General features: G+C 41.9%; 1 protein-coding gene across 1 annotated transcript; it reads right to left on the bottom strand.

The window, feature by feature from the left end:
* Window positions 1-10,871: 10,871 nt before the first annotated feature.
* Window positions 10,872-18,050, bottom strand: LOC113606954 (uncharacterized). The gene is given in 3 exon segments (XM_027081839.1): window positions 10,872-11,120; window positions 11,122-11,503; window positions 17,648-18,050. Coding segments are annotated over 3 exon segments (870 nt in total). The 3' UTR covers window positions 10,872-11,035.
* Window positions 18,051-19,157: the final 1,107 nt, after the last annotated feature.

Raw genomic sequence — 19,157 nt, forward strand, 5'->3', positions numbered from 1 at the left:
AAAGCATAGGACCACTAGCATCAGCATCACCTGAAACGTGTTAGAAATGCAAATCTCAGGCCCTGCCTAGACCTGTAGAATCAGAGTTTTCAGGGGTGGGGCTGGCAATCTGTGCTTTAACAAGCCCTCCAGGTGATTCTGATGCACAAAAGTTTGAGAAGCACTAATGCAGAGGATGACCCCACCATGGATCATGTATCAATTGGAGATTTTCAACTCTAAGACCTCTGCTTCACCAACTTGTCCTCATGTTTCCTATTCTCTCAGCCTTGTTAATCTAATATTTGCCATGGTCTGAAGATCTAAAGCCTCTTCTGGCCTCACCTTCACCCAATCTGGATCCTGGTCAGCATTTCCATGATGCCTCTAAGCTTGCAATTGCTACTAAACTGGTTTCCCCTAAATTTGGACTTTTGGCACAAGCTATGAAATTGTGCTGATTGAATCCAAGCCAGCTCTCTTATCTGGACCATCGATGCTGGTTTATAACCATAGTATTCATTTCTTTAGGGTTGGTTAATTTGTTCTTTACAATATTTCTAAAATTTATCCACTTTCTTCAATACTGACATTTCCACCTTGTCTTCCACACTTTCAGCCACTTGGCTTGACTCTTACTTTACTTAAAAACAAAGGCACCCAATCAAGTTCCCTCCATTTCTACCCACTGCTCTCCAAATCATCTCAAGAGCTGCTTCTCCCAAAGTAGAAGCGTCCTGCTCTCTTACGCTCTGAATCTTCTCCCTCATGACTCCACCAGAACCTCGCTCCTCAGGAATGCCAGTGGAATGTAGGGCCTCTAAGAAGGAAAGTTCAAGACCATTTCTTGCCAGAGGGCAGAGGAGGTTGTCAGTGATTAATAGTGTCATATGCCAGAAATAGATCCAAGATAATGAAACTGAGGAAAGGTTGTTTTGTTTGGGCCATTACTAGATAACTGGTTTCAAAATTGCTGTTTTAGTAGAGAAGTGAGGACAGAAGACAGATTGCAGGAGGTTAAGAGAATGAAGTAAGGATGTAAGGGTGTGTATGGCCCACTATTAAGAGAAATTTAGCCATGCAGCAAAAAAATGAGAGTAGAAATGTAGCTAAAGAGACTGAGGACTCAATGGACAGTCTTCTCTCCACCATTAGTGAGATCTGTGTTTGTTTTATGCAAAGGGAAAGCAGCCAGTAGAGAGGGACAGAATAAAGACACTGGAAGATGGGTTAATTAAAGGAGAAAAGTCCTGCAAGGGACACAAAAACATGGCGTAGACAGCAAAATTGGAGGGGTCTATTCATCAGGACTCCTGACTGCAAATGACAGTATATCTTCATCAACTAACTTAGGCTAAAACAGAAACAGACTGGCTCACATGACCAGCAAGAGGAGTGTAACAGGATATAACTGTACCCAGAGGCTTGATGTTTCTGGGACCACTGTCTCATCTCTGCTGCACTGTATGTAACTTCCATACTCTCTCCCATGAAGACAAGCACAGACTACACCCATTCCACAGGCTGCTCCTGCTGTATATGTTCCCAACTTTTCCACCAGAAAATAGAGCATTTCTCCTCAGCTCTGGTCAAATACCATCAAGACGGATCGGGCCAGTCTGACTTTCATGCCCAGTCCTATGGTCAGGGAAAGAGGAAGAAGCCAAAGTATTCGGATCCACAGTCCTCATGGGAAACACATGCATGGAAGAAGAGGAACTCTTCACTCTCTCACAGAAGGTATGATGCCTTGACCAACAGGCTGGGAAGAAATGAGGTACAGGAAAGACAGTGCCAATTAGCCAGGGTCAGCCCCAGATAGGAACAAAGGCATCTCTCTGACACTACGTTGGGTGTGAAGGTATATATATGTGTGTGTATGTACATTATATATAATATATACATGTATAATGTATGTACATATATAATGCATATATGGGTGTATTTGTATACTTACATATACACATGCATACATATGTACAGTTATACAGTTGAAGAGGCGTGTCACAGGCCAGGTGCTCTGAAAGCAGATGCTGAGACAGTCTGGTTTGCAAGATATTTATTGGGGATCCACACCTGTGAAAGGCAGGAAGAAGCTGTATTTGTCAGAGGACAATGTAGAACTGTAATGCGGACCTCCTTCAACCCAGAGGAGCGCTCTGGAGTGGGTGTTGCTAGTCAGAGTTGTCTTACGTCAATTAGAAATAGCTGGACCAGGGGACTTCCTTGGTGGTCCAGTGGTTAAGAATCCACCTTCCATTGCAGGGGACATGGGTTCGATCACTAGTCGGGGAACTAAGATCCCACATACTGTGGGGCAACTAAGCCTGTGCGCCACAACTACTGAGCCCTCGCACTCTAGAGCCCACGAGCCACAACTAGAGAGAAGCCTGCACGCCGCAACTAGAGAAGGCCGTGTGCCACAACAAAAGATCCCACATGCTGCAGTGAAGATCCCGTGTGCCGCCACTAGGACCTGACACAGCCAAATAAATTTAATTAATTAATTAATTTAAAAAAAAAAAAAGAAATACCTGGACCAAAGTGCCAGGGCCTTTATACACCTGTGTCGCTCACAGTCACTGGAGGTGGGCTGTCCCAGGGAAGGTATGATCTCAGGGGAGGTCATGCTCTCTATAGCTGAAGCAGAGTCAGAAGATGCTGACAGCTGAAAGCTGCTCTCTGTATTTCCCAGAACAGGGCAGCGAGCCCTTCTTTAAAGAGGGATCTCGATGGTGCATCTGCATGTGTACCGTGCAAGAGTGGAAGAATAGAAGAGCTTTAGGGCAGTGAAACTACTCTGTATGATACTGCAGTGGAGGGTAGATTTCATTATACATTTCTTCAAACACATAGAACGTACAACACCAAGAGTGAACCCTAATGGTAACTATGGACTTTGCTTTTTTGTTTTTAATTTAGTTTTATTTATTTATTTTTATACATCAGGTTCTTATCAGTTAACTCTTTTATACATACTATTGTATATCTGTCAACCCCAATCTCCCAATTCATCCCGCTACCACCCCTGCCCTGCTTTCCCCCCTTGGTGTCCATAGGTTTGTTCTCTACATCTGTGTTTCTATTTCTGCCTTGCAAACTGGTTCATCTGTACCATTTTTCTAGATTCCACATATATGCGTTTAATATACAATATTGGTTTTTCTCTTTCTGACTTACTTCACTCTGTATGAAAGTCTCTAGGTCCATGTACATCTCTGCAAATGATCCAATTTCGTTCCTTTTTACGGCTGAGTAATATTCCATTGTGTATATATACCACATCTTCTTTATTCATTCGTCTGTCGATGGGCATTTAGGTTGCTTCCATGACCTGGCTATTGTAAATAGTGCTGCAATGAACAATGAGGTGAATGTGTCTTTTGATTTATGGTTTTCTCAGGGTATATGCCCAGTAGTGGGATTGCTGGGTCATATGGTAATTCTATTTTTAGTTTTTTAAGGAACCTCCGTACTGTTCTCCATAGTGGCTGTATCAATTTACATTCCCACGAACAGTGCAAGAGGGTTCCCTTTTCTCCACACCCTCTCCAGCATATGCTGTTTGTAGATTTTTTGACTATGCCCATTCTAACCGATGTGAGGTGATACCTCATTATGACTCTTAGAGGAAAACATAAGAACGCTCTTTGACATAAATCACAGCAAGATCTTTTTTGGCCCACCTCCGAGAGTAATGGAAATAAAAACAAAAATAAACAAATGGGACCTAATGAAACTTAAAAGCTTTTGCACAGCAAAGGAAACTATAAACAAGATGAAAAGACAACCCTCAGAATGGGAGAAAATATTTGCAAATGAATCAACAGACAACGGATTAATCTCCAAAATATAAAAACAGTTTATGCAGCTCAGTATTAAAGAAAAACAACCCAATCAAAAAATGGGGAGAAGACGTAAATAGACATTTCTCTGAAGAAGACATACAGTGGCCAAGAGGCACATGAAAAGCTGCTCAACATCACTAATTATTAGAGAAATGCAAATCAAAACTACAAAGAGGTATCACCTCACACCAGTTAGAATGGGCATCATCAGAAAAGCTACAAACAACAAATGCTGGAGAAGGTGTGGAGAAAAGGGAACCCTCTTGCACTGTTGGTGGGAATGTAAATTGATAGAGCCACTATGGAGAACAGCATGGAGATTCCTTAAAAAACTACCTTATGATCCAGCAATCCCACCCCTGGGCATATATCCGGAGAAAACCATACTTCAAAAAGACACATGCACCACAATGTTCATTGCTGCACTATTTACAATAGCCGGGACATGGAAGCAACCTAAATGTCCATCGACAGAGGAATGGGTAAAGAAGACGGGTAAAGAATAATGGAATATTAGCCTTAAAAAAGAATGAAATAGTGCCATGTGCAGCAACATGGATAGACCTAGAGATTGTCATACTGAGTGAAGTCAGACAGAGAAAGACAAATATCATATGATATCGCTCATATGCGGAATTTAAAAAATGGGTACAAATGAACTTAGCTACAAAACAGAAATAGAGTCACAGAGGTAGAAAACAAATTTATGGTTACCAGGAGGAAAGGGTGGGTGGGGGAGGGATAAATTAGGAGACTGGGATTGACATATACACACTACTATATATAAAATAGATAACTAACAAGGACCTACTGTATAGCACAGGGAACTCTACTCAGTACTTGGTAATGACCTATATGGAAAAGAATGTAAAAAAGAGTGGATATAGGTATGTGTATAACTGGTTCACTTTGCTGTAAACCTGAAAGTAACACTACATTGTAAACCGACTATACTCCAATAAAAATTAAAAAAGAAAAAGCTGCTCGGCGGCTCTGCCTGAGCGTGTGCAAGAGTAGAAAGAGAAAATGAAATTAACTAAGTTCACTTACGAGAAGTTGAAACTTAGGGACAATATGGTCTGCTGCACCATCCATGGGATTGAATTATGTGTCCACTGCCATTAAGAATGAAGGGTTTATCATTTCCTAATTACTTAAACATATTATAAAAGAAATGTGTGTAAGGACCCTGTTTGATTCCTAGACAGGCCTCTGAAATATACCATGTTCAGAAGAATTTTAAATAATTTTTTAATGGTCCAGGCCCTATACAGATCACATAGAAAACCTGACCTCTGACCACTGTTGTAAATCAAAAATGATTAATTTAACCTTTCTCTCCTTCTATGTAATGATCCATGGCAGATATGGTTCTGACCACTCCTGTTCTGAGCACTTGTTAGCTCTACTCAGTCAGTAAACATTTACTGAATACCCCACTATATGCTAGATGTTAGGCTGGACCCAGTAGAAACAATGGTTATTAACACGATGTCGCTTATCTTCAAGAAAACCTCGGTTTTGTATGTGAGATAGGCCCATCATCAGTAATCACAATAAAGGGTGCCAAGTATTAAGATTATGTTCGTAGTATGTGTTCAACTAGTCAGTCATATCATACTACTATATCAGGAGAGATGGAAGAGAAGGTACATTAACTGAATGCCTACTGTTTGCTCTATATTTTATATAGGTCATCTCATTTACTCTTCACAAGAGTTCTACACAGTAGATATCACTGGCCCCACGCTCTATGGCTCAAGGAAGAAAGTCACTTACCCAGGGCTAGGTGTTTAAAAAGCCTGGACCAGGATCTCTCTCTCCAAAGCCCAGCTATTTTCCCAATAACCTGAAGCCTCCTGGGGTGCTACATTTATTTGTATATGTCTGTCTATTTGTATATGTCTGTGAGAATCTTACCTACCTCATTATTTTCCTCCTATGCCAAAGTATACTGATTAGTTGGTCAACAAATATGCATTTCATAACCAAAATGTAGTACAAGTTTCACAAAACGATGTTCCCTAGAAGAACATAATTGGCATTGAGATATTATTTGTAAGAAAAAAATGAATGAAAGAGAGACTGTATGAATGAATCAATGAAGGCGTGAATGAAGGCTGAACTTGCTTTTGGCTCAGGGCACTTGCGTTTGCTGGTCCCTGGTTGGGGACTGTCTTCCCCCACATTTTTACATGACTTGCTTCCTCAACACTCTCTTCAGTTCCCAGCTCAAGTGTCACCTTATCAGCACCACCTTCACTGGCCACCCTATGTAAATAGCAACTACCCCTCCAGCTGTCACCTCCACCTCCTGACCTGCTCCAGTTTTTTTCACAGCACTTTACCACCCCCTGACATACAGTATATTTGCCAGTTCATTCATCCTGTCCCTCCACGGGAACCCGCACCCCACGTGAGCAGAAGCCTGTTCCGCCCTGTATGCTGCTGCAGCCCCAGTGTTGTAAGTGCTCAATTAATATCTGATCCAGGAATGAACTTGACTGTTAAACACAGTCATAGAGATCAAATTCCTTCCTTACCTTTTCTCTTGTTTTGCCTGGAAAAATTAAATAATTTTATCAACGCTTTAAACAGTGCTGTGTTCCAAAAGTATCATCTTTCTGTGAAAAAGCTATGAGGTTGTCTTTTCTTTTATGTCTTTTTCCTGTGCACAGAGGATGGGGTTTTGTTGGGATATGTCACTGCTTTTTCCCATCTGCAGAAGTGGGAGATAAAACAGCGTGTCACACAGGGAGATCAGCTCGGTGCTTTGTGACCGCCTGGAGGGGTGGGATAGGGAGGGTGGGAGGGAGGGAGACGCAAGCGGGAAGAGATATGGGAATGTATGTATATATATAACTGATTCATTTTGTTGTGAAGCTGAAACTGACATACCATTGTAAAGCAATTATACTCCAATAAAGATGTTAAAAAAAAAAAAAAAAAAAAAACAGCGTGTCCAATCTCTCCTCAGTGAGCTGAAAGGTTAAAAGAAGTGCTTTCTACCCCCTAAGAGGAAGGTGTTTTGACTCTCTCCACTTCTACTTTCCTCCTCATGACTCGATTTTGGTGGTGGTTTGGAAGTTAAGTGAAAGATTGTTTTAGCCACTATAATATTGGAAGAGCGAAAAGAAACTCTGAAGGTTAATATTTACTAGCAGGACAAAAGAGTTGCAAACAGCTCAACTGGAGTTTTCCGTGTCTCCTGCGATAACTCACAATCAAAATTCTTTCACTGTAACGGAGGGCCCTTCACTATCTTATACAGGCTCTTTTTTTGTCTTAGATAATTAGAGAAAGTACTCGTTTCAAGATAGCACTGAAACATAATACCGTAATAATATTCATTGCAATGGAATTTTACCTTTATGATAATATTATCTAGTGGCAACCAATCTCATTCCCCAATTCTCTGTGTCTCTAATTACTTGGAGAAACATTCTAACATTGTGATATTTAAGGGTAGGTCCTATGTGACTAGGGTGTTAACAGACTTTAATGCAGAACCTTCGGGATTAAAATAAACGATGAGCGACTGAGTACACGCTCAAAGCTGAAATAGTAATAATACTTTATATGACACTCCACTTTTCTCACTTTTTCGTCACCACCGTCTCTGCATTAGAAAAAAGTCAGAATTGGAAATTTTCCCCAAATTACAGGAGAGATTCCAAGATCAATAACATCTTACATTCACACAGCTAGAGAAAATACGGCCAAGACTCGAGCCCGGGTCTTTGGGCTCCTATGACCTCCTCAACTGGCTCTCAACAGCCCAGAAAAATGGAAACCGTGCCATGCGCTATAGGCTCTCCCCTTCAGGATCTAATTGCTGGATCTCCAAGTCAATAACATATCACAGTTTGGACCATACTGAAAAAAGGAAGAATTTGTGGAGACAATTCAAGATGAGAGCAAAACTGGCAACTGTGACCCAGCCCAGGCCTGTGACTTCGGGGGAGAAAGCCCTGAATCACATACTGAACAGAGGGAAGAAGTCCCCAGATGAGCTAGCTGCCAGAGCAGGCTGATTTGGGGTCCGGCCAAGCATTTACTCTGAAACCCTCATGGATTATTCAGTAGTAAATCATTGTTTCTCTTCTTAAATTCTTTCTCCGCAAAGAGGAGTTATTTCCTTTATGATTAATAGTTCCCCGAAACTATTCATGTGGGTGCATTTCTTTATCGCCTCTCTCTCCTCTCTCCCTGCCCCCCTCCTCCCCCCTTTCCACATCCCACCTCCCTCTTTTCCCCTATTTCGTTCTTTTTTATCACAGCTTTTAAATCCTCATTCTTGCCTGGGATATTACTTTTTATTACTGCGTTAAAAATTACCACAAAGTTGGCATCTTAAAACAACACAAATTTATCATCTCGAAGCTTCTACATGTCTGAAGACTGGGCAGAGCATAAATTCTCTGTGCGGGGTCTCATTGGGCTGAAATCAAGGTGCCAGCTAGGGCTTCAGTTCTCATCTGAGTCGTCTTCCAAGATCACTGTTTTTTTGGAAGAATCTGTGTCCTTGAGGCCATTGGACGGAGATGCCCCTTTTCCTGCTACCTGTCAACCTAGAACTGCTTTCCCTGGCAGTTCCTTGTCATCTGCCCCCACTGTCCATTCACAACACAGTGTTTGCTTCCTTCCAGAGCAGCTGGAGTCTGTCTTTTTGACCTCCTCTTGTACAACCAGCTGGAGAAAGCTCTTTGCTTTTTAAAGGACCAATGTGATTAGGTCAGGTCATCCACTGTGCCATGTAGCATAACCTAGTCACTGGATTAAAGTCCATCAGAGTCCTAGTCCCAGCACCGATGCAGGGCATGCGTACAAGGAGCATGGGAAGTCTTGGGGACCATCTTAGAATTGCGCCTACCGTATTTAGCTTCGTACTCCATCTGTGTAGCATGTTGTACACATCAAAATGTTTTCTTTTTCTTTCCAGGACACGATTCTGCCCTCCTATTTGAACCACTCTTCATTTGTCCTCTGAGAAGCCAGTTTCTTGAATCTCCCCTTTCTCCTTCCACACTTCCCAAGCTTAGAGGGTATGATATTGTATTACTTATATTACTTCTCTCTCCTCCATAGGACTTAGCACCGTGTCTTACCAGCGAAGATGTTCATTATGTGTTTGTGGGATGAGATTGGACTGGTTCGAATCATTGCATGTCTTTGAGAAATTAGGCAGTTAGCTAGCAGACTATTTTTTTTTTACATCTTTATTGGAGTATAATTGCTTTACAATGGTGTGTTAGTTTCTGCTGTATAACAAAGTGCATCAGCTATACATACACATATATCCCCATATAGACTGCTTTATTGCACTTCCAGGCCTCAAGGACCGAGCAACAGTCATCTGAACCTCTGGCAGTCAGCTCGCTGGACTGACACTGCAGTTACCTGTCTAGGTTGCTAGGAGAGAGCTCCCAACCAACTGACGATTCTACGATTTCATCAAATGCAAGGGGCGGTCAAGAATGATCAGGGGGAAAAAGGCCTCTTTATAAAGAGTGCATTAAACTCTCTACCTCTTTTCCATTTCATGCTCACTCATTGTATTTTTTTTAATGTACTTTAAAAATCTTTTTGAAAGCAACGTCTTTTCTATTCAAGTGGAATAATGTGATTCACCCTGCACTGCCCATGGTCCCTACTGTGCTTCCAGGGGATACAGCAAAGGGCTACTTTCCTTTACAGCCTTTGATTTGTTCCTTCTACATCCTGTAATTTCCATCCACACCCAACAGCCAAGTGCTGTGTGGGGCTAATTAAACACTATAATTATCCATGAGTTATGGCCCAGAAGCAGAGAGAAAATCTAACACATGTCTGATTGTAATATCAGGTAAATACTCAAGATATGTGACTGGTGAAATGCAAAATATTCTGTTCATTTAATATTCATGATGAATAGTGAATTAGTCTAATCACATTAGCTATTCTATTCATTTATTAGGTGAGAGTGATTAGATGTGAATAACTGTGGAAAAAAACCCTCTCAAGTTGCAAAAATTAGACTTCTATAGTTTTATTATGTTTATTTTCAACTGAGGGTAATTGTCTATAGATTTCTCTGAGACTAGTCTACACCCCTCCCTTATCTTTGCCCCTTGAAAAACTGAGTGCAGATTACAAGGGTAGAGAGAGCAGATGAGACAATGCAGATCTGGCATACAAATGCTCACATAGATTGTACAAACATCTGAAAATACTGCATATCAACATTGCACTTGCAAGGATATAACCATACTATTTTTTCTTTTATTTTTTTTATTGTGGTATAATTTACATACAATAAAATGCATAAATCTTGCCACTATGGAAAACAGTATGGAGGTTGCTCAAACAGCAAAAATAGAACCACCATGTGATCCAGCAAATCCACTCCTGGGTATATATATATCCAAATAAAATGAAAACACTAATTCGAAAAGATATGTGCACCCCAGTGTCCACAGAAGCATTATTTATAAGAGCTAAGATACGGAAGCAACTTAAGTGTCCTCAACAGATGAATGGATAAAGAAGATGTAAAAAAAAAAAAACAGAAATGAGAAGAAAACCAAAAAAAGAGGTGATATATGTATACATATAGCTGATTCACTTTGCTGTACAGTATAAACTAACACAATATTGTAAAGCAACTATACCCCAATAAAAATTTAAAAAAAAAGAAACTAGAAAAAAATACACACACACACACAATGGAATGTTACTCAGCCATTAAAAAAATGAAATTCTGCCATTTGCAACAATATGGATGGACCTAGAGGGTATTGAGCTTAGTGAAATAAGTCAGACAGAGAAAGACAAATAGTGTCTGTTATCACTTATATGTGGAATCTAAAAAATAAGACAAACAAATATAACAAGACAGAAACAGACTCACAGTTACAGAAAACAAACTAGTGGTTACCAGTGGGGAGAGGGAAGGGGGAGGGACAAGATAGGGGCAGGAATTAAGAGATGCAAACTACCATGTATAAAATAAATAAGCAACAAGGATATATTGTACAGCACAGGGAAATATACTTTTTTTTATTCTCAAGAAGAAAAAAACCCACTATATTTATTTAGTTTAACATTTACCCAGATCTAAAGAAAAAGATTTCAAAAGATAACCTAGGACATATACCTACGCATGCACCCCCTGACCCAGATAACCTAAAAGAAAAAAATAAGGGCAAAGTTCTGTCCAACAGATAAATTTATCTTCGCTTCTGGAAGATGTTTCCACGTCCTCTCCCTCTTGCAGCCTCTTGGGCCTTCAGAATAGCAGCATTTCCCCGACCGGCCCTGAGCCTTGGGTTTATTTTTCATGCTCTTTAACATGGGTGCGTTTTTCAGCACATTAGGCAAAATCGGAAAGCGGATCTTGCTGCCATGGATGTACACCTGCTCCAGCTGTGCCACTCGGCCATCTCTGTACGTGACTGTGATGTCGGACATCCGGCAGTTCATGTTGTCCTCGGCTTCAATGAGCTTCCCTCGATACACCTCACCAGTGTTCATCTCCCATGTCACGATGTGACCCTCAGCCTCATGTAGGACTTTAATCGCATGCCAACAGACATCTCGGCAGGAAGAGAGTTCGGCTCTGGTCTCCTCTTCCTTTCTGGTGGGGAGGTGACTCTCGCGACTGTGAAGGCGTGAGGCGAGTGAATGGCGGGTCCTGCCTAGACATTATTTTGCACTAACTTTAAATGGAGCATAATCTATAAAAATATTGAATCACTGGGTTGTACACCTGAAACTAATATGATATTATAAATCAACTATATTCAATAAAAAAATAAAACTTAAGTGTACAGCTCAATGAATTTTTACCTAAATAGATACCCGTATAAGATATAGTTCAAGATCGACATTTCCTAGAAATGTTCCCTTGTTCCCCTTCTCAGCCAATACCTACCGCCTCCCCAGAGGTAACGACTATTCTAACTTCTATCTCCATACACTGGGTTAGCCAGTTCCTAACTTCATCCAAATGGAATCATATAGTCCCATAATACTTTTTAAAGAACTGTATGTATAAAGTCATTTTAATAGAGAAAAGCAAAACAAAGGGGAAAATCTATTATCCCACCACCACCACCACCAAAAGTGAAAAAAAGAAAACCTTCAAGATTAAAACAATTGATATATACATATCATTAAATATTTCAGACACAACAGAAAACGATTTGGGAAAGCCTTCACTTTTCAAGAGTTGTCTATTACTAAGCAAACCCTGCTGGATCTTCCCCATTGGTTCCTTCAGATCCCCTCTCCATCCTTCTGCAGCCTTCTCTGGGCCCCTGGAGGCTGGCCTTTGTGGGCTACATCAATGACTCCTGGCTACCTTGTGTCTACCTGGGAACTGAAAAGGATAGCACTAGCCATAGATGGGAGGGCAGCAGTGAGCTAGGCGGGCATGGTCATTCCCCTGACTCTCCCTGCTTCACCTCAGGCAGCCTCTCCTAAAGCTAGCTGCTCTCCCCAAGAGTAGGAATGGCCTTTCCCCTTGCCTCTTAGGCCACGCTGGTTACACTTCCCAGCTTGGGCTTGCCGCTGATTGCTTCAGCACCTCTGGGTTGCTTTCCTTCATCCTTCCCATGCCTTTGCAAATAACCCCTTCATTAAACTCTACTCCACTTGAATGTGCTGTCTTCTGCCACTGACTACCGTCCACATTAAGTTTTTTTTTTTTTTTTTGCAGTACGCGGGCCTCTCACTCTTGTGGCCTCTCCCGTCGCGGAGCACAGGCTCCGGACGCGCAGGCTCAGCGGCCATGGCTCACGGGTCCAGCCGCTCCGCGGCATGTGGGATCTTCCCGGACCGGGGCACGAACCCGCGTCCCCTGCATCGGCAGGTGGACTCTCAACCACTGCGCCACCAGGGAAGTCCCACATTAAGTTTTAAATAGGGTTTTTAGGAAATACTTTTGCATCCATCATGTGCATAGGCTATACAGTGCTTTGTGGGTGATAAACTGTTTCTACAGGTTTGCTTTATTAGCTACCTCCTTCTAATCAAAGGACACTTACATCATTCACATCCCTAATTCATCCAATCTTTAAGCAGAACAAGGAGACTTGTCTTCAGGCATGAGCAGGTAAAACCAACATCACTACAGTAGAACTGAAGCCCAAGGTGGATGAGAAAATCGTCAGAAAACAACTAACTTATTTTAAGTGTCCAGATCCCTAAATCCAGGCAAACTGCATCCTGGAGTGTGAAGATACTCAGAGGTGCTGTCAGAGCCACCATCTTTTTTAAAGAACTGTGCAAAGAACCAGAGATGTTTACTGTGAAATAGCAAAGACCTGAGAGGAGGGGACGGGACAGCTCTCTAGGGATGAGACCATCTCTGAGGCTCCAGAGGATGAGTTCACAACCAGGCGGTGGAGGTTACAGTGAATGTGGCTCATGGCCTGTCAATTTCACTTGATTCATTCACTTATTCAACAAATAATTACTGAGACTCTACCACCTGCTGGGCACTGTACTCAGCGCCAGTATAATAAATATAACAGTAAACAGAGACAAAGCTCCTGATGCCATAGCTTGTTTTTATGGGAATAGACAATAAGTAAATAAAGGAATATATAATACGTCAAGATTGATAAGCACCGTAAAAAAGTAAATCCAGGTAAAGAGGGTATAAGGAGGTGAAGGAGGGCGCTCCCTTTTATATAGTGTGGTCAGGTTCAGATGTCTGAGAAGGTCTCTCCTCTGAATGATCAACTTAGATATCTGGGTGGTGGGGTGGAGGTAGGAATTCATGTGGATACACAGGAGAAAAATGGTCCAAGTGGAGAGAACAGCATCTACAAAGGTCCTGAGGTGGGTGCATATTTCACCATGTTTGGGGAATAGCAAGGAGATGATGACTGAAGTCAGACCATCGTACCCAGCGGTGAATAAGGAAATTGGTAGAAACTAAGCTTCCACCTTAATCTACTGGAGACAGATTGTGTAGGGTCTTGGGCCCTTAATAGTACTTTGCCTTTTGAGTGAGATAGGAAGCTATTGGAAGATACTGAGCAGAAGAGAGATATGATATGACTGCCTTGTGTAGAATAAACTATAGCTGAGTGGAGGAGGAAGTAAGGAGACAGTTAGGAGGCTGTTAACCCACATGAGGGAGGATGGTGAGCTGGACTAAACTCAGGGTGTCAATAGAATGGTTAGAAGTGGTTGTTAGACTGGATATATTTTTGGAAGTAGAGTCAATAGCATTTGACATTGAATTGGAGGTAGGATGTGGTAACAAATGATGTGTCAAAGATGATCTCAAGGCTTTAGAGAAGAGAAAATTATAGCATGTAATTGTCATTTATTGAAATAGGAAAAACTTCACAATAGCAGATTTCAGGGGAAAATAAGAAGTTTGGTTTGGGATGTGATAAATTAGAGACATCAGTTAGACATCCAAGCAGAGTTGTTAGGGAAGCAATTGGCTATATGAGTCTGGCTTTCAGGAGAGAGGGCCAAAATGGATATAGAAACTGGGGAGTTATCAGTATATGAATGGTATTTAAAATCATGGGATTAGATGAATCCCTCTTTCCCACCCCTAAGTTTGTGTAAACTGAGCCCTGTGGCACTCAAAGATTTTGAGGTCATAAAGAGGAAAAGGAACCATACCAAAAAAAAAGGATTGAGGAGGAACTGCTGGTGAAGTGGGGAGAACCCAGAGGGAGTGGTACCCCAGGGACTAGTGAAGAAAGTGCTTCAGGTGATCAACTGTAGCTAAGGTTGCTTACAGTAGACCAAGCAATATGGTGCCTGAGACATCTATCCAGGGTAAACTCTAGTTCAAAAAGATACATGCACCCCAATGTTCATAGCAGTGCTATTTATAATAGCCAAAGCATGAAAGCAACCTAAATGTCCATCGACAGATGAATGGATAAAAAAGATGTGGTGTGCATACACACGTATATACACATATGTGTGTGTGTGTGTGTATATACATATTACTCAGCCATAAAAAAGAATGAAATAATGCCATTTGCAGCAACATGGATGAACCTAGAGATTATTATACTAAGTGAAGGAAGTCAGACAAATACCATATGATATCACTTATATGTGGAATCTAAAAAAATGATACAAATGAACTTAATTACAAAACAGAAACAGACTCACAGACATAGAAAACAAACTTACGGTTACCAAAGGGGAAATGGGGGGATGAATTGGGAATATGGGATGAACAGATACACACTACTGTATGTAAAATAAACAACAAGGACCTACTGTATATCACAGGGGACTATATTCAATATCTTGTAAAAACCTACAATGGAAAAGAATCTGAAAAAGAATGTATATATATATATATATATATATATATATATATATATGTGACTGAATCAGTTTGCTATACACATAAAACACTGTAAATCAACTACACTTCAATTAAAAAAAATAAATTTTTAAAAAGAAATTTCAACATACCTTAAAAAAAAAGATAGTGCCTGAGAATCATCTGTAACTTCTGGCAATGCCAAGTTCTTTTGTGACCTTGACTAGAGCCATAGAGGAGTCACAGGAACAAAAACCCACCTGGAGGGAGTTCAAGAAAGAACTGGAGGGACAAAGAACAAAGAGGAGCCATGGGAACAAAGACCCCCCCCTGGAGGGGCCAGAATGTATAGACAACTCCGTCAGTGGGTTTTGCTGTAGTGAAGAAGACAGGGATGGGGTAGTAACTATAGGGGGTGTGGGGTGAAGGAAGATGCTTTGGGTTGGTGGTCTGGCTCAAAGATGGGGACTATTCCACCATGTTTTCAGGTGGCAGGAATGATCCAGTAGAGCAGTGTTACATGTTGATATGGGGGACAGAGGGGAAACTGCTCAGGGCACATCCTTGAGTAGGGTAGAGGATAGGAGTCCTAGTGTACAAGTAGGAGGGGTTCTGTAGAGCCAACCAGAGCCATTCTTAGCTTATCTGCTTTATATTTTGCAGTTCCACAGAGACTTTCACCAGCGGAAACATGAGTGTTTAACAACTGATGTAAAAAAAAAAAAAAAATTGATAACTATTTGCTTTAGTTCTCTCTCACATGTTTTTCTGAGTCATTTTACCCCCATCTTACTAATAAGGAAGGCTCATAAAAGTTATATGACTTGGGATTAACATATACACACTACTGTATATAAAATAGATGATCAACAGGGACCTACTGTATAGTACAGGGAACTCTACTCAATATTCTGTAATAACCTATATGGGAAAAGAAGCTAAAATAGAATGGATATATGTATATGTGTAACCGAATCACTTTGGTGTACACCTGAAACACAACATTGTTAATCAACTATACCCCAATATAAATAAAAATTAAATTAAAAATAACAACAAAAGTCATATGACTTCATCAAGTTCTCAAAGCTTATATGAAAACCAGGTCCCAAGCTAGTTCTGGCTGATTCCAAAGACCATAAATGTTCCACGACATCGGAGCCTAGAATACCCCCAGAAGGTCCACCAGCTAACGAGAAAGGGACGACATCATCTTAAGATGCCAGGCAAAGAAAAGCACAACTATGTAAACCTAGAGAATCCCACACGCAAGCATTGAGGAAGCAAGAGTAAGTTACAAGCCTGGCCCCGATGCAGTGAAGCCTTTGGGGAAGATGTGGTTCACCTGATAGATGGTAAAGGCAGAGAGTGATGGAGGCATCACCATTTGACAACATGATAGGAAGATCCTGAGAGGAGCTGGTCTCCAACGTAGGGCTGTTGAATCCCAAGTGGATGGGAGGGAGCAAATGTTTGCACTTGAAAGTGGGGTGGTGGAAGTTGAGAAAAGCATTGTGGGGCTTCTTTGGGTTTCCAGTCACTTCAGTGAACACTTATTAAGCCCCTACTATGTACACAGCACAGGACTTCATGTTCAGGAAATGAAGAAGAGCAGTCCTCCTTCCAGAAGTTACACAATGAACAATTCGAATTCACATAAGATTTCTAAATACCTGTATCAGTCAGTGTTCCCCAGAGAAGCAGAATCAATAATACATAAATAGAGATATAGATGATATATATAGATATAGATCAGATAAATTTATTTCAAGGAATTATAGGGCAGGCCAACAGTCTAGAAACTCGGGCAGAAGTGGATGCTGCAGTCTTGAGGCAGAATTTTTTTTCTTCTCTGGGAAACCTCAGTTTTTTTTCTTAAGACCTTCAGCTGATTGGATGAGGCCCACCCACGTTATCCATGGCAATCTAGTTAATCAACTGTAGCTGGTAACCACATTTACAAAATACGCATGGGGTCAACACCTGGATCAGTGCTTGATTAAATAAGTGGGTACTCTGGCCCAGCCGAGCTGATACACAGCGCTAAGCATCACAGTATCCTATCCGTTCCCAGTTTATTCCATAGAGGCCAAAAGCAGGTACTTTAGAGACTTTTGCCTTTTAGAATTGCTGTTGCTTGATCAGGTGTTGAGCTGTAGACCAGTGAGGGGTCAGAGAAGGAGCTGTCTCCAAGCCTTGGTACTGTTAAGGGTGGTTTATAAATGTTCTAATTCATTGTAATTAATTTTCATTGTGCAGAGGCAGAAGGCTGGCGGAATGAAAGGGGGTAATTTCACAAGTCAAAATAACAAATAAGTAAATACAAATAGTCCCCACTTCCCAGGAGCATATCACCATCTCCAGGTCTCACCACCCGGGATGGAACACAGCCCTGAGCCCCTGTTGCTCCCCGACCCGGCGCGCGCGCACACACAGACACAGACACACACAGACACACACAGACACAGACACACATACACACACACAGACACACACACACACACACACACACACACGAGAGATTCACCACAGGGCGGGCTGGGGAAGAGACGCCCTCCTTGGTTGCGCTTGTTGCAAACAATGAAACGTTGCACGGAGCCTCTTTGTTCATCTCCAGGCTCGGAGCCCTGGAGAACCAAGCAGTGCAGGCACGTATGCCGGATATTAAGTCTCATTTCAAAGCCGCTGAGCCGACGGCGTAACCTGACGGGTGACGTGGGAGTGGCTGCGTGCTGGAAGTGGCAGGCTGGGATCCGCTTTGAGCATCCGCGTGGAGGGACAGGAGATGCAGAGGAAGACGAGGCTCTGGGCTGTGGGGTATTTTCTTTTTCGGAGGGTGAGGCAGGAAAGGAGGACTTGACTTTCTCCGGCCTGAAATCCTGTGTTGGGGTTTCAGGAGTCTTGAGTAATGACTGGTGTAGGTTTCTCATGGAGGACTCATTTATCTAGGTGCCAGTGGGTGAGCCTGGCTTCCCAAGCTTGAAAATTTAGATTTATTGGGTGCCAGAAATTGGACTGGACACCATTTAATAGGCCCATGCACCATGAAGGTGAGGGTGGGAGGATAAGTGTCAAGAGGGCAGAATGGTTGGGGAAGGGGCTCAGTGTGAAGAGAAACAGCAAAATCTGATTAGTGCCGTAGAATGCTGGCCGCGGCGGGCAGGAAATACAAGACTCTGGAGAAACCGGTGGTTTCTGAACAGAGCCGAAATCAGATAAACCTTCGGGAAGAGAGAGATGGTGGAGAGGAAATAATTAGTCTCTTGGAACTTAAGGAAGGGACTTGTTGGAGGGGGTGGGGGGGAGAGAGAGAGAGAGAGAGAGAGAGAGAGAGAGAGAGAGAGAGAGAGAGAGAGAGAGAGAGAGAGAGAGAGAGAGAGAGGGAGGGATGGATGGAGAGACAGACTCCTGAAATCTACAGAAGGCAGAACTGCCTTCAGAAGAGGCAGATCGATAAGAAAGCCATTTGCTGGTTACAAAAAAAAATGCATATATCTTGTTCAGCCTCTTGCTCTGAAATAGAAGAAAAGCTTTGGGATTTATGGAATGTGGATTTACATAGAGAGGTCCTGGAATATATAAATACTCGGCTGACTTCTAATGTCAGCGAGAGAAAGGCCGAGGGAGGCACGTTTGCAGGAGGGAAAGAGCAGAGGGAAGTGAAATCCAAACCCTGGACTCCGTGCCTCATTCCCCAAGTGCACATGGGGAATTCATATCCCTTCTCCGCGTGCTTCAATTTCTTCATTATTTTTATCTGTTTTCTCCCTGGGGCTGGGGAAGCAGTGTAAAAATGATTTCTCAGGCTTTGAGACATTTAAACAGAAAACTGTGTAATGCAACGCAGCTGATCTGAATCTCTCTACTCACAAACATAGATGTTCATTCAATATTTATTGTGTTTCTTCTCAGTGCAAGGCACTGAGTTAGATTCATGGGTGGAGATGTGCATGGTAAGTACTTCATTCATTCAACAAATATCTGGGAGGAAAATCTTCCCGCAAAGCGCTCCCATCTTTGTGGGGATAGGTGGATAG

Source organism: Aethalodelphis obliquidens, unplaced genomic scaffold (genome assembly GCF_003676395.1).
Source record: "Aethalodelphis obliquidens isolate GAN/ISIS:26980383/991018 unplaced genomic scaffold, ASM367639v1 scaffold46, whole genome shotgun sequence".
Lineage (NCBI taxonomy): Eukaryota > Metazoa > Chordata > Mammalia > Artiodactyla > Delphinidae > Aethalodelphis > Aethalodelphis obliquidens.